General features: G+C 50.7%; 1 protein-coding gene across 4 annotated transcripts in view; it reads left to right on the forward strand.

Annotated features, from left to right (window-relative positions):
• znf521 (zinc finger protein 521) overlaps positions 1-18,020 on the forward strand; it is a 693,072-nt gene that overhangs the window by 353,418 nt on the left and 321,634 nt on the right. The window contains exons 4-5 of one of the 4 annotated variants that reach the window (XM_072468508.1): positions 5,583-5,664; positions 11,234-11,305. In XM_072468508.1, the coding sequence (XP_072324609.1) occupies positions 5,583-5,664; positions 11,234-11,305 (154 nt within the window). Of the gene's footprint in view, positions 1-5,579; positions 5,665-11,233; positions 11,306-18,020 lie in introns of all 4 variants that reach the window. The other 3 variants (XM_072468507.1, XM_072468510.1, XM_072468509.1) reach the window with 3 other exon arrangements.

The following is an 18,020-nucleotide window of genomic DNA, read 5'->3' on the forward strand; positions in this document are numbered from 1 at the left end:
ATACGTTTGCCGGCGAGCTGATAAACAGGTTGTGTAAAGCGAGACAGAAACCCCTCTGTATTACGCAAAGAGATTTCTGGCAATGGAATACAGTTCATGTTTGCTCAGGTGCCAAGCTCTAAATATCTTCCTGTCTGACTTTCCTCTTGTGGTTGTGTGCGGAATATATTGGATTCTACCAAATGGAGGCTGCTTTGTAGGGTGAGCTGGGTGAGGTCCAAATTGTAGTGTGTTGGACTGAAAACACGCCATTGTCAGACGTTGCATTTTTAACGCTTTTGAGGTGGAGGGATCACGTTGCCCAGAATATTAACAAGCCTTTTTTTTCCCCTTTGCTCTGTTTTAGGAAACGTAGTCTTGTAATTCAAAAGGAAAATCTTTCTTGGCCTTTGACACAGGGGAGTGAAGGGAGATTCCGAGTCAGGCAGCTTCGGTTACGGGAAAAGATTCTGACACACCACACACACATGTCACACACACACGTCGCACACACAAACACACATGCATTCACGGACTCATACTCGCACATTCATATGTAGGCAGCCACAGACATGCGCACACACCCATGGATTCACACTCATATGTGCAGACACCTGCCACGCATACACACACACACACTTGGATTCACAACTGCACACACATAAGCAAACACGCCCATAGAATCCCTACAGCGCAGAAGGAGGCCATTCGGCCCATCGAGTCTACGCGACCAGCTGAAAGAGCGCCCTACCTAGTGCCACATCCCCACCCTATCCCTGTAGCACCCATAACCGCACTGAATCTTTGGACAATAAGGGACAATTTAGAATGACCAATCCACCTAACCTGCACATTTGTAACTTTTCGGAAGACCAAATGTAAATTTAAACAATTTATACTTCATGAGGAGAGAGTCCTGATTGGTTGGTAAGTGGACTCTGGTCGAGGTGTTGCCATGGAGAATGCACCAGTTAACTGATGACTGTCAGTAAACTGCCAAGCTTTGTTTAAATTCAAACCAGGCATGTTGACTAATTGATCAAGGCATTGCCTTGGGAAATAAATCAGAATTGCTTTTGTTTAGCTGAAACAGGCGCAATGTGTATACAAGTTCTTTCTGTCTGTGTATGCTTCCAATACATGCAAATGAGAAAGGATTAGTTGCCAATCTAGTTGTGAGAGAGCCCTCGGGGTTGAGTGACCATAATATGGTAGAATTCTTTATCAAGGTGGATAGTGAGGTAGTTGAATCTGAGACCAGAGTCCTGAATCTCAGTAAAGGTAACTATGATGATATGAGGCATGAGTTGCCTCTGATGGACTGGGAAACATTACTGCAAGGAAGGACAGGCGATGGCAGGCACTCAAGGGACGAATAGGTGAACTCCAAAAGTTGTTTATTCCTATTTGACGCAAGAGTGGAAAGGCAACTGTGGCCAAACTATGGCTTACAAGGGAAAAAGAAGTGGGTGGCGCAGTGGTTAGCACTGCTGCCTCACGGCGCCGAGGATCCTGGTTCGGTCCCCGGGTCACTGTCCGTGTGGAGTTTGCACATTCTCCCTGTGTCTGCGTGGGTCTCACCCCCACAGCCCAAAAAGATGTGCAGGTTGGGTGAATTGACCACGCTAAATTGCCCCTCAATTGGAAAAGAAAGAATTGGATACTTTAAATGAAAAAATAAGATTAAAAGAAGAAACACACAGGCTCGAAGGGCTGAATGGCCTCCTCCTGCTTCTATTTTTTATGTATGATTCTATGTAAATGTATCACACTGCGAACCTGACTGACCATCTTCAATTGGCTGTTGGTGCAATTATTTAGCAAATGGTGCGCAATTGAGGAATCTCATCCAGTGCTGGACACACTATTTTGACTTTTACAAGCACGGGCTGGTTGGGCGCGGCCTAGTCCTTGCCCATTATGAACAGCGGAAGGAACGTGATGCCTGATACGATCCGGCAGTCATTGGAAAGTACGGCTTACGCACCTGGCATCACACAGGCACTGAAATTCATAGACCACATCACTCGTTTGTGTGGTGTGTCCGACCTCCTCCGGAGGCCCGACTTTAATCGTTCCAACATGACTGACCGTGCTTTCAGCTGCCTGAGCCCTGAATGTTTCCATTCCTCCCATCTACACAGCCGACACTCCCTTTCTCATTTAAGACGCCCATTAAAACCTACCATTTTGTCCACCCAATCCAAATGTTTTCTTGTGAGGCTCAGTGTCAAAGTTTAGTTGGTAAAGCTCCTGTGAAGACCCTTGGGGTGTTTTGCTATGTTACAGGTGCTACATAAATGCACTGTTGTTGTGCAGAAACAGAACATTCGACCCTCCTGTTTCATGCCCATGACCTTCTCATACTCAACCTTATCCAACCCCATCTTCAAGCCAAAAATTTGATTGGATTTTTGGAAAACTTAAAAACGAAAGTTACGACCCTGGAATCATAGAATTCGTACAGTGCAGAAGGAGGCCATTCGGCCCGTCGAGGCTGCACTGACCCTCTGAAAGAGGATCCTACCTAGACCCATGCCCCGGTCTAATCCTGCGTAGCCCCACCTCACCTGTGCATCCCTGGACTGTGGGAGGAAACCGGAGCACCCGGAGGAAACCCACGCAGACACGGGGAAAGAGTGCAAACTCCACACAGCAGTCACCCAAGGCTGGAATTGAACCCGGGTCCCTGGCGCGGTGAGGCAGCAGTGCCAACCACTGTGCCACCATGCCGCCCAAATCTTTGGGCGTGGTGAGATTAAGCCCCCTGAGAGAAAACATTTTTCCGCCACTCTTGTCTTAAAAGTGTGACCCCAATAGTGGCCCCTGGTTCTAGATTCTCTGACGAGCGGAAGTGCCCTGTCCACATCAGCCCTGTTAATACCCATCAGGACCTTGTCTGTTTCAATTAAAGTTGCATCGTATTCTTCTAAATTCCAGCGGATACAAGCAACCTGTTCCTCATAAGGCAACCTCCCCATTCCTGGTATTAGTCTGGTCAACCTTGTCTGAATTGCTTCCAAGGCATTTACATCCTTCCTTAGATAAGGTGGCCATTGCTGTCCACCATAGTCCGGCTGTTAGATGGGCAGAATGGAATTTAACCCTGATGCATTTTGGAAGGACTAAGAAGGAAAGTGAATGCACCATGACTGCTCAGATCCCAGGAAGTAGAGAGGAGCAGAGTGAACTTCAGGTGGATGTCCAGAGATCGCTGAAGGCAGCAGAACAGATGGATAAGATGATTAAGGAGGCATGTGAGAGGTTTGCCTTTATTAACCGAGGCTGAGAATAGAAGAGCAGGGAGGTAATGATGGAGCTGTATAAAACGCTGGTTAGGCCACAGCTGGAGTACTGGGTGCAGTTCTGGTCGCCACACTGTAGGAAGGAACATAGAACATACAGTGCAGAAGGAGGCCATTCGGCCCATCGAGTCTGCACTTAAGCCCTCACTTCCACCCTATCCCCTTAACCCAATAACCCCTCCTAACTTTTTTTGGACACTAAGGGCAATTTATCATGGCTAATCCACCTAACCTGCACATCTTGGGTAGCACGGTAGCATTGTGGTTAGCTTCACAGCTCCAGGGACCGGGTTCGATTCCCGGCTTGGGTCACTGTCTGTGCGGAGTCTGCACACCCTCCCCGGGTGTGCGTGGGTTTCCTCCGGGTGCTCCAGTTTCCTCCCACAGTCCAAAGATGTGCAGGTCAGGTGGATTGGCCATGATAAATTGCCCTTAGTGTCCAAAATTGCCCTTAGTGTTGGGTGGAGGTGTTGACCTTGGGTAGGGTACTGTTTCCAAGAGCCGGTGCAGACTCGATGGGCCGAATGGCCTCCTTCTGCACTGTAGATTCTATGATAATCTTTGGACTGTGGGAGGCAACCGGAGCACCCGGAGGAAACCCACGCAGACACGGGGAGAACGTGCAGACTCTGCACAGACAGTGACCCAGTGGGGATTTGAACCTGGGACCCTGGCGCTGTGAAGCCACAGTGCTAGCCACTTGTGCTGCCCGCAAGTGATTGCACTGGAGAGGGTGCAGAGGAGATTCACCTGGAAGTTGTCTGGGCTGGAACGTTTCAGCTCTGAAGAGGGGCTGGTTAGGCTGGGGCTGTTTATCTTGGAGCAGAGAGACTGAGGGGCGACCTGATCGAGGTGGACAGGATTCTGAGGGGCCTGGACAGGGTGGATCGGGAGCAGCTGGTCCCCTTAGTTGAAGGGTCAGTCACGAGGGGGACACAACTTCAAGGTGAGGGGCTTAGGGGGGATGTGAGGGAAAATGTTTTTCCCCAGAGGGAGGTGACGGTCTGGAATGCACTGCCAGGGAGGGTGGGAGGGGCGGGTTGCCTCACACCCTTTAAAAAGCACCTGGATAAGCGCTTGGCACGTCTTAACGCTCAAGGCTGTGGGCCAAGTGCCGGCAAATAGGATCAGGTGGGCAGGTCAGGTGTTCTTCATACGTCGGTAGAGACTCGATGGGCCGAATAGCCTCTTCTGTGCTGTATTATTCTGTGATTCTGGAGTGTCAGTCTTGACGTTTGAGCTGAGGCTTCAAACCAGAAACTTGTCACTCGGGCAAGAATGTTACTAATTGACATGGAGCTGAAATACCGTTTGTTTTCGCCCTTCAAGGCTTGCTTTGAAAATGGGCAATCGCGTGGGTCACACGGATAAACCGTTTTTTGCCGCCATTTTCTCTCGAAGGCAGCACCTGGTCCTTTAGCATGTGTAGCACAGACCATTCAGCCAAGCAACCCCATGCCAGCCCCACATGAACATCCTCCCGCCCCTATTTCATCTCAACAGGTCCCGCATCGGCTTGTCTGTACAGATTTGCAAACACTGTGGAAAATATATACATATTGTCATGAGACTGTCGCTTTAAGAAAGGGTTAGCTGCTCATGTTACTGCAGTGATGTCAAGAGTGTGGGTGGAGCTGGGCTCTGGTTCTGCTTTTTAGTTTCAGTTTGAGAAAAGCTTGGGTGTGTCTGTCTTTTTGGTTTCGTTTTTCAGGTTGTTGCAGCTGAAGTCAGCCAAAGCAGCTGTACTGCTGAGCTCTCTGCCATGAAGGACTCTCTTAATCATTTGGTGAATTCAGAATTATAAATGTTTTCAGTATAGAATGTAAACCCTGATGTGCTTCTGTTTAAAGGTTTGTTAACTCTTTTGGGTGTAAAAGGACAGCATACAGATTACTTAGTGTTGTATTCTTTGGGGGGTGTATTTGAATTGATGGTTGCTAAGATGTTCACTGTCTGTTTTAAAAAGGTTCACTTGAGTTCATAGAATAAACATTGTTTTGTTTCAAAAAATACTTTTCCATTTCTGCTGTCCCACACCTGTAGAGTGGGCCGTGTGCTCCCCATACCACAATCTATTAAAAGTTGTGGGTCAGGTGAACTCCATGATACACTTTGGGGTTCTCTAAACTCTGGCCCATAACAAGATACATTTTGAAACAATGTTGTATCATTTCCCTTGTTGGGAGGGGGGGGGTGGGGGGGGGGGGGGGGGGGGGCGGGGCAGCAATTTGATCAGTTTGACAACTCTGCATTTTTTTTCCCCCAACCCCGCCCGCCCTGCTTTCTCATTGCAAGAAGAGGACGTACCAGTGCATCAAATGTCAGATGATCTTTCAGTGTGAATGGGACATCCAAGTTCATGTGGCCAACCATATGATAGGTAAGCAGATTTGCCCTACGGGTTTTGACACACGCGCCGCTCCGCACATTACAGCACGCCGTTTGAATCGACGACATTCCGTTTTCTTTCAATTTATTCTCACTTATTTCATTTATTTTTCTGTTGCTGACAGGAGACGTAATGCTAGGGTGCTTCTTACGAGTTTTTCTCTAGACCCGCTGCTGCTTGGCTTGCTGGGACCCCAGGGTTCAGAATGTCCCCCCACCCCCCTCCCTCTCTCTCTCACCAGGCGTTCTTTCTGGGGAAACTAAATGGTCTGTTTGTGTTCAGCGGTCAGGCGGGCTCTGGACAGGCGACCTGTGGCACTGCCTCTGAGGGGGGTTGGGAAGGCAGGGTAGGTAGACATGCAAGTGCTGTGGATGTCGTAAAGGGGGATCGTGTGGTTCTCCCCCCCCCCCCCCCATTCATGATTCCGTCTTACAGTGGCGTTTTCGCCAGTGCAGCCCCCTACCCTGCACTTTGGGGCGAATGTTTAGCCTGCCGAACACTGGTCCACATAATCACAGCAGAAAAATCACCAAGACAGTGTCACAGAGAACAGTATCGGTATTTATCGCTGGAGTAATTCGCATGTTTGACGGTCTGTAAACATTCTCTGCTCACACTGGTTGATGAAGTGTATATTCTTCGGACGGCTTAGATGTGCTAACAGTGTACTACAATTTTTAACACTTCAGCCCTTCCCCAACACACACGTACAAACAGGCTCACTTTCTCTCTCTCTCCCTCTCTCGCTCACTCTCTCTTCCCTCTCTTCTCTCTCGCTCTGTCTCTCTCTCTCTCTCCCTCCCTCTCTCTTTCTCTCTCTCTCTTCTCTCTCTCTCTTCCCTCTCTCTTGTCTCTGTCTCTCTCTCCCCCCTCTCTCTATCTCTCTCTCTCTCTCCCCCCTCTCTCTTCTCTCTCTTGCCTCTTTCTTCTCTCTGTCTCTCTCTCTCCTCTCTCTTTCTCTCTCACACCTCTCTTCTCTCTCTCCTCTCTCTCTCTTCCTCCTCTCTTTCTCTCTCTCTCTGTCCACTTCTCTCCCTCCCTCCCTCTCCCTCCCTTCCTCTCCCTCTCTCTCTTTCTCCATCCTCTCTCTCTCTCTCCTCTCTCTCACCCTCCCTCCCTTCCTCGCTCCTTCTCTCCCTCCTCCTCCCTCCATCCCTCCCTGTCTCTCCGTCTCCCTTTCTCCCTCCCTCCCTACCCCCCTCCCTTTCTCCCCCCCTTCTCCCTCCCTCCCTATCCCCTCCCTCCCTTCCTCTCTCCCTCACACACTCTCTCTCTCACCAGTAGGGTTAACTAATCCTCCAACATTATCCTGGATCCCCAGGAATTAAAAAAGACATTTGGACCGTCCTGGGAGCAAGCAGGCAGGAGCGATTAATACCATAGTTGCTTCAATAAATTGTGGCCGTGTAAAATTTTATTTCTGTTGATAAAACTATTGGCGTTGAGGCGAAAGGCTGCTTCTGTGCGACTGTGAGGAATCTCTCCATCAGGTAACGGATAGCCTGTCACTCTCCCCGGGATGGTGAGGCACCGGGGGATTGGCGTGTCGATGGTCAGTGGCGGGGAGGAGGGGGGGGGGGGTGAATGGGGGCAGGAGACCCTGTGATGCGGCACCTCCAGAAATGGGTCCGAGCAGAGTTGGTGATGCTGTGACACTCGAGAGCTGTGAGAGTTCCCCACCTCGGATTCAGCCCGTGCCTGGTTGGGTGACTGCAGAACATGGGCCACCTGACACTCGACAGGGCGATGGGATTTGCTAACCCGGAATGCCGGGAAGGAGCGTGGAAGAGGATTCCACAGAGGTTTGCAGGGCAATGGTGTACGAGCAGCGGGGGTCAGACTAATGGGATAGCTAGCGCAGGCAAGCTGGGCCGAATGGCCTCCTTTGCCGTATCATTCTATAAAGAGTTATCTGAAACATCAGCAGCAACTGTGAGCAATGGGCCAGACGCTGGTAAAAAGCTTTCCACAATTTACCCGGAAAAGGTGATGTGCAGGTTTATATATTATCATCTTTCCTCTTGCTCTGGTAGCACAATGTGCAGATGTGTGTGCGTCTGCTCAGTATTGGACTATGTCACTGGTATATAACAGCGTGGGGGGGGGGGGGGGGGGGGGGCGGTTAGCTCCGCTGGTCAGATGGTTCATGTGTGGATCAGATCCACGGCAACTGCATGGGGTTCGATCCCCATTCTGGTTGAGGTAGACCAGGGGCTTGCCTCCTCGACTGCGCCACTTTGCTGCGGCTCCTGGAGTAATGGGGGAAGGGTCTGCTTTTCAGCAGAGACATATGAATGAGGAGCAGTATGAATGAGCCTGATGTGCCATTCGATAAGGTCGCGACCGAGCTGACTGTGGTGCCAACTCCACATTCTGCCTTGCCTTCCCTCCCCACTCCTGATAATCTTCGATTCCCGACTAACAAGGGAGTCAGTCTACCTCTGTCTTAAAAATATTCGATGACTCTTCCTCCACCGCTCTCTGGCGAAGATTTAGATTTATTGTCACGTGTACTGAGGTAGAGTGAAATGTGTTGTTCTGCGTCCAGTCCAGACGGAGCATTCCATACATGAAAAAACATAGCAAGTTCCACAGACCCTGATCCTCCGGGAGAATGACATTCTCCTCATCGCCCATCGAATGGGAGACCCCTTATTTTTATAGGGCATCCCCCCAGTCCCGGCCTCTCTCACAGGTGCAAACATCCTCTCAGCATCCATTCCGAAATGTCCCCTCAGGATCTTCAGTAATGGAAGAGGAATACTTAGCTCGGCTATGGCTATATAATGAGCAATTCTAATTAAACGCTTTGGGTGGCAGTCTCACAGGATTGGGTGGAACCGCCAGTTTTTATTCACCTCAGTGGAGAGTGAAATTGGAAGGGTTTCAAACTAGTGTCCCCCCCCCCCCCCCGTCCCCCCCCCCGATCCTGTCGGTCTCCAGCTGTGCAGTTTAGGGTAAAACGACTCTCGGAATCTGTTCTGTCTTTGTCGTTGATTTAATCGAGTGGCCTTGACCTATTGAAGCACTTCGCCACATTGCCATCCATCTCACATATTATACAACTCTGCTTTCCCTCTTACTCAGCTCTCTAGGACAACACAGTAATCACGTTCGCTGCAAATGTCTTTCTTCTTTGCTTTCGCTGAAGTTTTGTGTGTGGCCTTCGTGGTATTTTAACCGTCGCTGTTTTCACTGTCGGGGAGGCCGATCATCAGAGGGGGCAGGGTTCAGATCATTGGCAGTGTCACTCCAGGAGGTGGGGGGACACACACGAGGAGAATTCACTTCAGCCGGTTGTTGGGATCTGGAATGCGCTGCCTGACGGGGCCGGTGCAAGCAGACGCAACGGGGACTTTCAAAAGGGGATTGAATACATTCTTGAGGGTGAGAAGATTTGCTGGGCTCGGGTGGGGGGGCGGGGGGGGGGGGGGGAGAGGATGGGAGCAATTGGACTGCTCTTTCAAAGAGCAGGCACAGAATGGCCTCCTTCTACGCTGTCCGATTCTGTGCTTTTAAGTCCTCGCCCTGTTCTGCAAAGTAGAGAGTGAATCAACAAACATCGACACGTCGCAAAATATACGCTGTGCCCGGCTGTCAAGCTGCTTTTTTATTTATCGAGAGGCTGTCGGCTGCATCTGGATTTATTGCCCTTCCCAGAATTGCCCGTGAGAAGGTGGTGGGTGAGCCGCTTTCTTGAACCGCCGCAGTCCACATGGTGTAGGTGCACCCACAGTGCTGTTAGGGAGGGAGTTCCAGGATTTCTGACCCATCGACAGTGAAGGAGCGGCCGAAATATTTCCAAGTCAGGTTTGCGAGCGACTTGGAGGAGAACTTGCAGGGGATTGGGGTTCCCAGGTATCTGCTGCCCTTGTCCTTCTAGGTGGTAGTGGTCGCGGGTTTGGACTGCCATGGTGAGTTGCTGCAGTGCATCTTGTAGACGGTACACACGGCTGCCGCCGTGCGTCAGGGTGGAGAGAGTGAGTGCTTAAGGTGGTGTGAATCAAGCGGGTTGCTTTGTTCTGGATGCTGTTGAACGTCTTGTGTAGTTTGAGCTGCACTCATCCAGGGAGTATTCCATCACATTCCTGACTTGTGCCTTGTAGATGGTGGACAGGCTTTGGGGAGTCGGGTGGTGAGTTACCCACCACAGGATTCCCAGCCACTGACCTCTTGTAGCCACAGTATTTATACGGCGAGTCCAGTTCAGTTTCTGATCAATGGTAACCCCCCAGGGTGCTGATTGTGGGGGATTCAGCGATGGTAATGCCATTGAATGGCAAGGAGCGATGGTTAGATCCTCTCTTGTAGGAGATGGTCATTGCCTGGCGCTTGTCATTTATCAGCCCGAGTCTGAATATTGTCCCGGTCTTGCTGCATTTGCTTCAGTCTCTGAGGAGTTGCTGAACATTGTGCAGTCACTTCTGACCTTATGATGGAGGGAATGTTATTGATGAAGCAGCTGAAGATGGTTGGGCCTGGGACACTACCCTGAGGAACATCTGATGCACTGTCCTGGGACTGAGATGACTGACCTCCAACAACCACAACCATCTTCCTCTTGTGCCAGTGTGACTCCCAACCGCTGGAGATCCCGCTGATTCCCTTGACCTTGCTGCATATCAACAGCGGAGTCATTAAAATTCAGAAAGAATGGCTGGTTGGAGAAAATGGACTGAGAGCTTGAATTATTGGCATTGCAGCAATTACTTATTTCATTCTATCTTCATATGTAACATGTTAAAATTAAATCCATTAACTGTATGCCGGAGAAGACCGGGCTATTATTTAGGAAACGGAAGAATGGAATAAAAGGTACTTCAGTTCCAAAACAATGAGCGGATTAAATCGGAGGTGTCTCATACAGTCTGACTACATGCAGAAAGTAGATCTTCCTTCAGCACTGTCGTCTACAATTAGAAATCACCCCCGAATATAGCTTCAGACACAGTGTCTGACTGTGGTAGGTGTCAGTGATGTGGAGATGCCGGCGTTGGACTGGGGCGGGCACAGTAAGCAGTCTTACAACGCCAGGTTAAAGTCCAACAGGTTTGTTTGGAAACCCGAGCTTTCGGAGCGCTGCTCCTTCCTCAGGTGACTCACCTGATGGACTTTGGCCTGGTGCTGTCAGACTGCTTTCTGTGGTAGGTTAACAGAAGTTAGGGCTTGCTTCCTCTAAAACCTGATACTCACCGTCTGACAGTGAATCCACTGTACCGTTTAGATCCAAGCAAATCTTCAACGCTCAACTTTTGCCGACTGCCCTCGCAAAAACGCCATTGTCATTTCCGATCGTATTTTCTGTCCCATTATTCTTTGCTGCATGCACACCAAGCCTCTTATTTATTTCCTTTCGTTTTTTTTCGAAGCATCAAGGTGCCTTTTCTTTTCCTGTTGCTAAACTTTAATTATGACAGTTATATATAATCCACCTTTTTTTTCTCTTACAAAAAATAAATGTTCTTTGTAAAAGCTACGAGCTGATAGGGGAGCTTTGGGGGCACCTTGCTTAATTGCCACCCAAAAATCTTCAAAACAATTCTGTCTGTGCCAACTTTAGGAGGGGACAGGCCAGGATTGGTGCTACAACGTGGTTTGGAAGGGGATTCTCGCAGTCCGAGACCATATAAAGGTAGATCTCTATCCATCTATCTATTGATCTGTCTCATCTTTCTGTGCATCTACCTGTCTTATCTGTTGAAGTTTGTTTACGGGAGGAAGGAGATACTCATGGTTGGTTCTGCTGAAGAGTTGCTTGGTAGTACAGAAGTTGAATGTTGCTTAAAAATAGGGAGAGACATGCTGTTGAAGCTTTGCACTTGACACTCATCAGGCCAAACGCAAGAATACCAAATTTCAAATTGACGCTCCAGATGAGAAGGGTGTTAATTGGTTGGCAAGTCGGCTCTGATTGGCTGAGACGTACGCACATTCATATCTCGGAGCCCATTCTCTGCAAACACAATGAATCTGTTCAAGCCTGGCACGTTTTGTGAATTAATCTCAGCCTTGAGGTTTTCACCTTACCCTCTGTCCCCACCCTGGCCTCAATTGTTTTCATGGGGGACAGGGTTCCAGATTTCCCTTTTGTGTAACAAAGTTCTTCCTGGCATCACCTCTGTACGGCATGACATTTTATTTTACGGTTCTGCCCCCTTGTTCTGGATTTGCTGCCCCCCTCCCCAATCGGGGGAAATAGTTTCTCTCTATCAGTCCTATCAACTCCGTCAATCTTGTACTTCTTTGTTAGGTCACACCTTCATCTTGGATACTCGAGGAAATACAAGCCTAGTACACGCAACCCCTCCTTGGAAATTTAATTATTTTAGCTGCAGTACCATCTAGTGAACAGGTTGTTGGAAATAAAGGCTATGGGGGTGATTCTCTGGCCTCCCTGCCATGTGTATCTCGGAGGCGGGAGGGGACCAGGCTGTTCACTGGTGGCGAGATTCTCTGCCGCAGAAAATGGGATTTGCCATTTAATCCATCCCACGCCATCGGGGAACCTGCGGGACCAGGGAATCCCACTGCCGGCGAACAGCAGGAGAATTCCCGCCTTCACCTTTTGAAACATTTGCAGGGATTCTCAATGGAAATGGTTTGGAGGTTGTCAGCTTCCTGAAATGAGCTAGAATTGGTCAGATTGTGAAATTAGGATCGAGTCTCCAGACTGCGGCAGGAGCCCTTTTTTAGCATAAGCAACATTGCAGAATCCTCCACAGAATACAACTATACAGCACGGAACGAGGCTCTTCAACCCATCAAGCTAATGATGGCCCTTTGAAAGCGAAATCAACTGGTCACACTCCCTGTGCTCTTAGCCCTGAACATTTCCCCTTTTCAATTATCTGTCCAATTCTCTTCCGAAGCTTGCTATTGAATGTTCTTCCAATGTCCATTCAGTTTCACAGCTCTTTTCCCCACCCCCACCTCCTTTTAGAAATATTGACCTCCCCCTTCCACCTGTACCTTTCCATCAGATTCTTAACGCTCCATCTTAATTTGGTCAGAATGGGGAAATTACGGCTTCTACTTGTGTCAGTTAATGTCTCCTTAAGGCCAGGCATCACCACATTCCCATCTAATAATGCAGCCTGGCTCCTGTGTTTGTAGGTAGTCCAGTTCACCTTCAACGTTCCGCCATTGATGACTCCAATAAAGCTCCTGAGCTTATAGCCGAAATTCTCCGGCCGTTTGCAACCTTGTACTTCTTCATTAGGTCACACTTTCAGAAGCACAGACCCAGAGACCTCAACCGTTCCTCATACAACAAACTCTTCATTCCAGGGATCATTCTTGTGAACTTCCTCTGGACCCTTTCCAAGGCCAGCACATCCTTCCTTAGACACAAAAGTGCTCACAATACTCCAAATGGGGTCTGACCAGAGCCTTATACAGCCTCAGAAGTACCTCCCTGGTCTTGTATTCTAGCCCTCTTGACATGAATGCTAACATTTCATCTGCCTTCTTAACTGCCGACTGAACCTGCACGTTAACCTTAAGAGAATCGTGAACAAGGACTCCAAGTCACTTTGTGCTTCTGCTTTCCGAAGCATTTCCCTATTTAGAAAATCGCCTATGCCTAAATGCCTCCTTCCAAAGTGCATCGCCTCACACTTCCCACATTGTATTTAATTTGCCACTTCATTGCCCACTCTCCTAGCTTGTCCAAATCGTTCTGCAGCCCCGATCCTTCTGCAGTATCCTATCTTGGATACTCGAGGAAATACAAGCCTAGTACACGCAACCCATCCTTGTAAATTTAAATAGGCCGGCAGTGTACAGGGCCCCCCCCCCCCCCTCCCATCCCGCCCGTGGGATTCCCGGTGGCGAGGGGCGACTTCAAGGGGAAATCCCATTGACGGCGCCAGGAGCAGAAAATCTCCCCGTGCCAGAGAACGGCGCGGCTCCCCCGAGAAGCACGCGACTGGGAGGCCGGAGAATCGCGACCGTGTACCTCTCGTGTTGCTGTGGTGGGTGGTAAGCGTTGTACATTCGCACTTCGTAAAGATTTGGACAGGGTAAGCGAGTGGGCAAAACAAGTTGTCAGATGGAGTATAATGTGGGGAAAAGTGAGGTGGTCCACGTTGTGGGGGGGTGGGGGGGGGGGGGGGGGGGAAGCAGAATATGGTGAAAGACTGCAAGATGCTTCTGTCCAGAGGCTTCTCCGAGTGTCCTCCGGGCGGATGAATCGCAGAATGTTCGCGCGCAGATACAGCAAGTGAATAAGAAGGCAAATAGAATGTTGGCCTTTCTCGCAAGGGGTAAGAGCGTAAGCCTGGCTGCAACTCTACAGGGTATTGGTGAGACTGTACCTGGGATACTGTGTACAATTTTGGTCTCCTTACTTAACGAGGGATATACTTATGTTGGAAGGAGGTCAGAGAAGGGTCACTGGCCTGCCTTCCGGGATGAAGGGGTTGTCTTCGGGGGGGGGGGGGAAGGTTGAGCAGGTTGGAGGCCTGAGCTCACTGGAGTTTCAAAGACTGAGAGGTGGTCTTATTGTCAGATACGTGTTCCTGAGGGGGCTTAACAGGGAAGGCGCTGCGGGGATGTTTCCCTTCGTGGGGGTATCTAGAACGAGGGGGGCAAGGGGTCTCTCAGCTTGGGCGGCGATGAGGAAGTCTTTTTTCCCTCGGGCTCGTTTGCCTCTGGAACTCTACCCCCTACCCCAGGGAGCGGTGGAGGCGTGGTCATTGAGTAGATTCAAGCCCGGGTTTGTCACGGGGATCAAGGGTTATGGAGGGGAGGCAGGAAAATACATTTGAGGTCACAGATCGGCTATAGTCTTTATCGACTGGCAGAACAGGCTTGAGGGGCCGAGTGGCCTACTTCCACCCCCTGTAAGGGAGGCAGTGGCAGTGTGGTAGTGTCGCCAGACTCGTAATCCAGAGCTCTCCTCGTCCAACTGACAACAACAACAACAACTTGCTTTTGCATAGCGCCTTGAAAATAGTCACATCTCCCACGGTGCTTCAGGAGTGCCGGCTGGCATGATGGCGCCCAGGTACATCAGGGGGCGTGAGGACGGGCGAGCAGCGGTGGAGTCAAAGCGGGAGGTGGGGGGGGGGGGGGGGCGGGAGTGCCTGGCGGGCCCTACAGGAGGAGGCAGAGGCGGGGGGGGGGATTGCAGAGCCAGGGGCCGGCCAGCAGGAGCCACTGCCGCCGGTGATGGAGCGATGATTGGGAATGGTGGGGACGGGGAGGGCATTTGAAAACCCAGGTAGAGAATTTTCAAAGGGAGGCCGTGCAGGTCAGTGAGCTCGGGGGGGGCGGGGGGGGGGGTTGGAATTTTGTTAACGCCGCTACAGTCCTTGAACAGCTCAACTGGAATCCAGTAAAAAGCCAGAATGATGAGCGAGTGAACATCCACGGCTGGCCAGGGTAGAGAATTGCAAAGTTTTACAGACCTCTGAATGGAAACGTTACTCGACAGCTCAGTTCTAAGTTGTAAGGGCGGCGTGAGAAATTCATTTGATGCACCGGGATCTGGTTCTCGTTGGGCCCGGGTTTACATTACTCATCTGTTTTCAATTGATTTATTTTGAAGTATTGCTTAGATAGAGCACGGGTGTAGGAAATAGAAAATGTCAGTGCAGTAAACAAGGTGCCGTCGGCCCAGATACCACGGGCTGATGGGGGAGAGCTGGCTGGTGGAGATTTAACCTGAGGGTCACCACACCTCAGGCGAGGGGCAAGGTTGAGAAGGCGGGGCCTTCGTGAATAACCTCGGCTGGTGCGGGAATTGAACCCGCGCCGTTGGCCTTGCTCTGCGTCCAGCCAGCTGTGCTAAACTCTAAACTTGGACTCGAGATTGCTCCTTTCTCAGGCTCCTTTTCCAGGTCTTCTCTTGCCGTCGGGTGTCCTTGAAGAATTGTGTCCCTTCAATCAGGAGGCTCCTTCAAGTAGGCCTCGTCTGAGAAAGGGGCTTCCAGGTGGCGACGTCTGTGTTGCATTTCTTGAGGTAAACCTTCAGGGCGTGAATGAAGCAGTTCCTTTGTCCTCCACTTGTTTGGACCCTTCTCTTGAGCTGGGTGGAGAAGATTTGCTTTGACAGTCGACTGAGCACATGGGCAGCCCAGCGGAGTTGGTTTTGGATGATCACGGTCTCGATGCTGTGCTCCCGGCTCCTTCAAGGACACTGATGTTTGTACGCCTTTCCTCCAAGCTGATGCGGAGAATCCGTCTCAGGCAGCGTTGATGGTCCCTCTACAGGGCCTTTAGGTGGCGTGGCTGTACGTGGTCCAAGTTTCTGAGCCGTACAGTTAGTTGGAAGGACGACTGCCTTGTACACGGGGATCTTGGTGTCAGCACGGATGACACAGTTGCGAAAGACTCTCATTCTTGGGCGTCCGTAGGAGGCACTGATGCGTTGGATACAATGGTGGATCTCTGCATGGATGTCAGCTTTAGAGGAGAGGTGGCTTCCCCAGGGAAACGATCCACGTCTGGGATAATTTCACTGTTGATTGTGATGGAGAGAGAGAGCTGGGGCGGGATTGTCGGAGAATCGCCGGGGGTAGGGGGGGGGGTGCGGCGTGAATCCCGCCCCCACCATCCGCCTCCGCGATGGCCGACGCGGAAGTGATCCCCCCTGCGCATGCGCGGGGATGATGTCAGCAGCCGTTGATGCTCCCGCACATGCGCGGACTTCCGCCGGCTGGCTGCGTGCCAACCATTCCGGCGCTGGCCTAGCCCCTCAAGGTGAGGGCTTGGCCCCTAAAGGTGCGGAGAAATCCACACCTTTGGGGCGGCCCGACGCCGGAGTGGTTCCCGCCACTCCATCCCGCCGCGACCCCCCACCCCGCCGGGTAGGGGAGAATCCCGCCCAGATCTTGCCCTGGGGCGGGTTAGTAAAAGACTTGTGCCTTTTTGAGCTCGACGCTACGACCAATTATTTGGTATGCTTCTGCGAAGGTGTCAGGCATGGTTTGGAGATTCTCTTCTGAGAGATGGAGATGGCGATGTCATCTGCATCCTGAAGCTATGCGAGCGATATCAGTGTTGTTTTCTTCTTGGATTTCGACCCGTTGAGGTTGAAAGGTTTTCCGTCCATTCTGTAGATGATGTCCACCCCCCTGGGAAGTTTGCTCTTGACAAGGAGCCCTTGACATCAAGGCAGCATCTGACTGAGTGTGGCATCAAGGACCCCAAGCTAAACTGGAGTCAACGGGTATTGGGGGAAAACTCTCTGCTGGTTGGAGTCATACCCGGCACAAAGGAAGATGGTTGTGGTGGTTGGAGGTCAGTCATCTCAGTCCTGGGACATCACTGCAGGAGTTCTTCAGGGGAGTGTCTTAGGCCCAACTATCTTCAGCTGCTTCATCAATGACCTTCCTTCCAACATAAGGTCAGATGTAGGGATGTTCCCGATGGTGGGGGTGTCCAGAACCAGGGGGCACAGTCTGAGGATACGGGGTAGACCATTGAGGACAGAGATGAGGAGACATTTCTTCACCCAGAGAGTGGTCGGCCTGTGGAATTCACTACCACAGGAAGTAGTTGAGTCCAAAACATTGTATGTCTTCAAGAAGCAGTTCGATAGAGCACTTAGGGCGAAGGGGATCGAAGCATGTGGGGGAAAAGCAGGATTGGGCTATTGAGTTGGATGGGCAGCCATGATCGTAATGGATGGCGGAGCAGGCTCGAAGGGCCGAATGGCCTCGTCCTGCTCCCATTTTCTATGTTTCTATGCTCAGCACCATTCACCGCGACTCAAGACACTGAAGCAGTCCACATGCAAATGCAGCAAGACCTGGACAATATCCCGGCTTGGGCTGACAAGTGGCAAGTTGCATTCACGCCACACAAGTGCCAGACAATGACCATCTCCAATGAGAGCGAAACCATCACCCTATGACATTCAACGGCTTTACCATCACTGAACCCCCACTATCACCATCTTGGGGGATACCATTGAACAGAAACTGAATTGGACTAGCCACATTAATACTGTGGCTGCGAGAACAGGTCAGAGAGCAGGAACCTACGGTGAGTAACTCACCTCCTGACTCCTCAAAGCCTGTTCACCATCTACAAGGCACAAGTCAGGAGTGTGATGGAATACTCTCCACTTCCTGGATGAGTGCAGCTCCAACAACACTCAAGAAGCTCGACACCATCCAGGACAAAGTACCCCAACTGCCTCCCCTTCCATTAACATTCAATCCCTCCACCACTGACGCACAGTGGCAGCCGTGTGTACCATCTACAAGATGCACTGCAGCAACTCACCAAAGTTCCTTGGGCAGCACCTTCCAAACCTTCAACCACTGCCGTCTAGAAGGGCACCAGGTACCTGGGAACATCACCACTTGGAAATTCTTGTCCAGGTCGCTCACCACCCC

This window comes from Scyliorhinus torazame, chromosome 11 (genome assembly GCF_047496885.1).
Source record: "Scyliorhinus torazame isolate Kashiwa2021f chromosome 11, sScyTor2.1, whole genome shotgun sequence".
Lineage (NCBI taxonomy): Eukaryota > Metazoa > Chordata > Chondrichthyes > Carcharhiniformes > Scyliorhinidae > Scyliorhinus > Scyliorhinus torazame.